General features: G+C 31.7%; 1 protein-coding gene across 1 annotated transcript; it reads left to right on the top strand.

The window, feature by feature from the left end:
• The first annotated feature begins 1064 nt into the window (after positions 1–1064).
• On the top strand, positions 1065–1866 carry LOC127129748 (stress-induced protein KIN2). Its single transcript, XM_051058872.1, has 3 exons — positions 1065–1184; positions 1290–1358; positions 1713–1866. Exons 1-3 carry the CDS (start codon positions 1128–1130, stop codon positions 1785–1787), a joined length of 201 nt encoding a protein of 66 aa, XP_050914829.1. The 5' UTR covers positions 1065–1127; the 3' UTR covers positions 1788–1866.
• Positions 1867–5263: the final 3397 nt, after the last annotated feature.

Genomic DNA, 5263 nt, shown 5'->3' with positions numbered 1-5263 from the left:
TCGTGAACACTTTATCGAGACCTGCGATGGGTACCAACTATACATGTTAAAATGATATAATAGTTGTAATTATGTCGATGATATACCCAAAGATCTTTAGTCAATGATTTATGTATGTGATATTAGGGGTATTTATATGCCTTTAGACCTAGTAAAAATGAAATTACCTTAAAGATTTTTTCCGAATTCAGTCAATCTGACCCCACTCCTCCATGGATCATGGTAGGTAGACTCTTCTTGAGGTCCTCTCACAATCTATCTACCTCACCCCACATGTCATGCATTGCTTCTCATTTAAGACACACCATGTGTCCCATGTGACTATATCATATTAGGCTGAAGTCGTTTAGGGTGTATGGTTCTTAAGCTACAACATTTTATGGTGGTCTTGAGCTCAAAACAAGACTCTTGCCTATGGAGAATTATGGTTAAGAGAAGAAAATGCATGTTGTGCTTCCAATAAATTCTTTGGTGGTCGAAGATTATTTTTATTAAAATGTGGTAGACATTTTCTACCTATAACATGATGACAATTAAAAATGTTTGGAATGTTATTTCATTTCACTACGAGCAAGCCTCATAGATATATGCGTAATTATAAATAGGTTACTTGATAGTGAGTTTTCCTACTATGACTCTTAAAAATTTTAAAAATAAATAAAATATTAGCTTTGAAATTGTCCTAAACATCTTGATTTGATATAACAAGATTGTTCAAAAGCTAATATATCAAAAAATGGACAAAAGAAAATTCATGATTAAACTTAATTCAAAATGAAGTTTAAGTTATAATCAATTTAGTAGTTTTAAAATTCAGTACTTTTTTAAATTTCTTGTTTAATTTGTTTTAACACAGTAAAATATTGGATAGTAATGACTTTCTATTTTTAGTAGGATGATTGTAATAAGAGTCAATTTTAAAAATAGAAGTTTTACAAAATTTCCTAGTCTTAAGCTCAAACTAAAGCATCTTTAATAAATGGTGCAAGTAATTACATGTGTCATTCTCCTCACAAATATGAAAAACTATATATACATCACACAATTATGAATTACATCCATCAAGAAAAGTAGAATTGTTTGAGTTACTTTCATTCCTTTTCAAATTTCTAAAAGAGAAATCAAAGATGAATCAATCCCAAAATATAAGCCATCAAGCTGGTCAAGCCGCGGGACAAGCTCAGGTTGCTTATTAGTGCCAAAATTAAGTACTTATATTAATTTTATTTACTATATATGCTTAAAATTATTGTAGCGTGATTATTTGATGTAAAGTTGTGTTGATTTAGGAGAAGGGAAGCAATATGATGGACAAGGCAAGCAATACTGCTCAATCTGCAAAAGAATCTTGCCAAGAGGTTTGTACAATCTTATTTAGAATCAACAAGTGTTTCTCATGATAATGGAAATGTAGAATTTTATAAAAAAAAGATAGAGTAAAAATATAGTTGTTTCAAGATTTTGGAGGTTCTGTGTAGGTTTACCACAATTTAACCATGGAAGCTAAATAGAAGTCTTATTTAATCACGGTTTAACTTGACAAATATTCGATGAAATCCTATTTAGCTATAGTTTAACTCTGGCAAATTCGCGTCCATGCGTGGTAATCCGTCTTGCACGCCCTCAAAGACGATCCTGAGTAGAAAAACAAATAAATGATTAATATTAATTTAGAAATCTTGGTGATTTATGACAATATTTTATTATCGTAGGCTGGTCAACAAATGAAGGAAAAAGCACAAGAGGCCGCAGATGCTGCAAGGAGCACATATGATGCTAAAAAATGAATATGTGTTATGGAGAGCTCTCTTAAGAAGCTATTTGCAAATTTTGATTTCTATTTTTTATTCTAAAGCTTTTATGCTTTGAATTGTTATCTTTTTCCTTTATCATTTTCTTTTATTATTTTTCAATTATTTTATTATATGACTGGTATATACCAGCAACTTAAATTAAGAGAGACTACAATTTTGTTCTAATATTTTGCATAATTTACTTTTATAATTTAGATCATAGGAAGATATGTTCCTTTATTCTTTCATGATTATTATCCTTTATTGGTTTTCTCATATATATTTTTTATAGGAAACAAACATGTGTGGCTTGTTACGTTATTCATCACTAATTACTTCAAGTTTCAGAACCATTAGCAAAAGTAATAGCACAAAATAATAATAAAAATAGTTGTTATTCACAAACAATGATGGATATAAATTGTGTTTTTAGATATACTTCAAGCAACTCATCTACTACAGTGATATCATTCAATATGAAAATGGTATTTGGTTTGTACCATTTAAATAAATGCATATAATGTATTTGGTTTGAAACATTCAATATAAAAATTGGGCAAACTTATGTTTTAAATGCCATGTTATTGTAGTTTCTTAGAATAGATATATAAAATTATCATGATTCACATGATTCAAATATAATAAAATGGGGGTTTAATCATTATTCATATGCACATAAAAAAACATGTCAATTAGAGAGATTTAGATTTTCATGATGTGTTGATAACTAAAGTATATAAATTAGGCTAGAATTATATGATGTTAGTGAAGTTTGAAAATGTGAGTTATGAGATTTTTTTTATTTTCAAAATAGTCTATGTTAAATTGAGTAAATGAACATGTAAGATAGAAATATATGGTATGTTTATGGTGATTTTGTAATGTATTCCTGCTAGAAATATCATGGTTAGTTTCATCTTTTATATAACTCAATTAAAGATATAGTTGAGTTTTGCTCATTGATTAACAAATTTAGTTATACAAATTGACTTCTTTAAAAAGTTGGTTGAGTAAATGAGAAGTTGATATCTTTAAATGAGTAATGGAGCCGTTGAATTTCATAAGCTAAACTTGCCAAGGCTCTGTATTCATCCTCAAAGTTGTTGCAAGAAATTGTGCTTTGTTTCTTGGACTTCCATGAAAGTAGATATGTCTATAAATATATAACATATTATGTTATTATTTTTCCTAAAACAACGTAGGAAGTACAGTCTGAGTCTGCAAAGTTAGATAAGATTAAATTAGTGGAAGCAGAATAAAATAAACTTGTGACAGTGGCAGATTTTAAATATCGTAAGACATGGATAGATGCTTTGAAATGAACAAGCCTTGGTTTTGAAATATATTGACTAAGTTGTTGGACAACAAACCTAATGTATGGTCTAGTAATAGTTAAATAAATAATTCTTCGAATAATCCTCTTACATTGGGGTTAATCTCAAATAGTGGAGAATTTGTACATTCAAGCTTAAGGGAAAGATCATGAGGAGTTTTTTAGGGCTTGGTAGCAAGTTGATCAAAAACTTTCAAAAGTTTTACGGTATATTTTCTTTGATTAATCATTATTCCTTTTAAAGATATAGCAACTTATATGCCTATAAATAATCTAAGAGTCCCCAAGTCCTTGATTTTAAAGCAATTACGAAGAAAAGTTTTGGCAAAATTAATTTCAGAGAGATCATTTACAAATAATACAATATCATCAATATATGAGTAAAGCAGTAAAAGAAGAACCCTTATGTTTTATATAGAGAGTAATATGCCAAAGAGTGGTTATATCCAATGGAAAATAAGGAATTATCAAGTTTATAATACCATTGCCTGCTAGTTTGCTTAAGTCCATAAATGGAATTTTGAAGTATGCAGACTTTGGTATTCGAAGAGGAAAATTAGTTAAAGCTAAATCTTTTGGAAAATTCATGAAAACCTCTTAATTTAAATCACCTTGCAAGAAAGTGTTATTAACATCGAAACCAACCTGTTATAGAAGCTAAGGGAAGAAGATGTCTTACAGTGGTGAGTTTGACAATTGGAAAAAAAAGTGTCAAAGTAGTCAATACCTTCAATTTGAGTGTAACCTTTGGAAACCTGACAAGTTTTATATCATTCAATTGAGACATCTACATTATGCTTTATTTTTTACACCCATTTACAACATATGGGTTTCTTATTGTCAAGTAAATCAACTATAGACCAGCTGTTAGTGGAAATTAAATTATCTAATTTGTTTTACATTACCTGATTCCAATCATCTATTTTACAAGCCTGATTATTAGTTCTAGGTTCAATGATGGAAGGAAGAGAGAGAGAGAGAGGGAGAGAGAGAGAGAGAGAGAGAATATTTAGAAATTTTGTAATATTGTAAAACAAAAGAGAAAGAAAAGATAGTACCATGAGAAGTAGTGTTGGTAGTAGGATGTTGTTAAAGAAGGTCACAAAGAAGGTCACCTTCTCTGAACACTCGAGGTCTGACCTTCTTATCAAAAGCTTTCTTCATCCTCTGCTGATATAACTGACCACGACACATGGTAGTTAATCTCTTCTCTTCAATCAAATTCAGCTGATCATACCTAGTCTGACACCATTCAGCCTCAGTCAACTTGGCTTCCATGAGCACGCGTAATGAATGAATCTCAACCTCTACGGGGAGCACCACTTCCATACCATATATAAGAGAAAAAGGGGTTGCTCCTGTTGAAGTGTGGACGGATGTACGATACCCATGCAAAGCAATTGGGAGCATCTCATGCCAATCCTTGTACGTGACAACCATCTTCTGGATAATCTTCTTAATGTTCTTGTTTGTAGCTTCAACAGCCCCATTCATCTTGGGTCTGTAGGGAGAAAAATTATGATGTGCAATCTTGAAGTCTTTGCAAAGAGCTTCCACCATATTGTTATTCAAGTTTGATCCATTGTCGGTAATGATCTTACTTGGCACACCATAACGGCATATGATTTGATTCTTGATAAACCTTACAACAACTTGCTTGGTTACATTTGCATATGATGCCTCTTCAACCCACTTGGTGAAGTAATCAATTGCCACCAAAATGAAACGATATCCATTCGAAGCTTTGGGCTCAATCATCCAAATCATATCAATTCCCCACATGGAGAAGGGCCATGGGGAAGAAATAACATTCAATAGTGTCGGAGGAACATGAATCTTATCAGCATAGTTTTGAGACTTGTGGCACTTCTTCACAAATTTGCAACAGTCAGATTCCATTGTCAGCCAATAGTAACCTGCTCGCAACATCTTCTTCGCCATTGCATGTCCATTGGAATGAGTACCAAAGGAACCTTCATGCACTTCGGTCATCAACAAGTCTGCTTCGTGTCTATCCACGCATCTGAGCAAAACCATGTCGAAGTTTCTCTTGTATAATATATCGCCATTCAAGTAGAAATTACTTGCTAATCTTCTCAAAGTCTTCTTATCTTTCAAAGATGTCCCAGGCGGGTAA

Source organism: Lathyrus oleraceus, chromosome 3 (genome assembly GCF_024323335.1).
Source record: "Lathyrus oleraceus cultivar Zhongwan6 chromosome 3, CAAS_Psat_ZW6_1.0, whole genome shotgun sequence".
NCBI classification, from domain to species: domain Eukaryota; kingdom Viridiplantae; phylum Streptophyta; class Magnoliopsida; order Fabales; family Fabaceae; genus Lathyrus; species Lathyrus oleraceus.
The sequence above is the reverse complement of the archived record's forward strand: the minus strand, read 5'-3'. Positions and strand labels throughout refer to the sequence as shown.

Excerpts from the sequence above, each read along its gene's own strand:
- LOC127129748 (XM_051058872.1), top strand. The coding sequence starts at position 1,128 with ATGAATCAATCCCAAAATATAAGCCATCAAGCTGGTCAAGCCGCGGGA. Across the intron at positions 1,185-1,289 it reads AAGCCGCGGGACAAGCTCAG|GAGAAGGGAAGCAATATGAT; the intron begins GTTGCTTATTAG and ends GTGTTGATTTAG. Across the intron at positions 1,359-1,712 it reads CAAAAGAATCTTGCCAAGAG|GCTGGTCAACAAATGAAGGA; the intron begins GTTTGTACAATC and ends TTATTATCGTAG.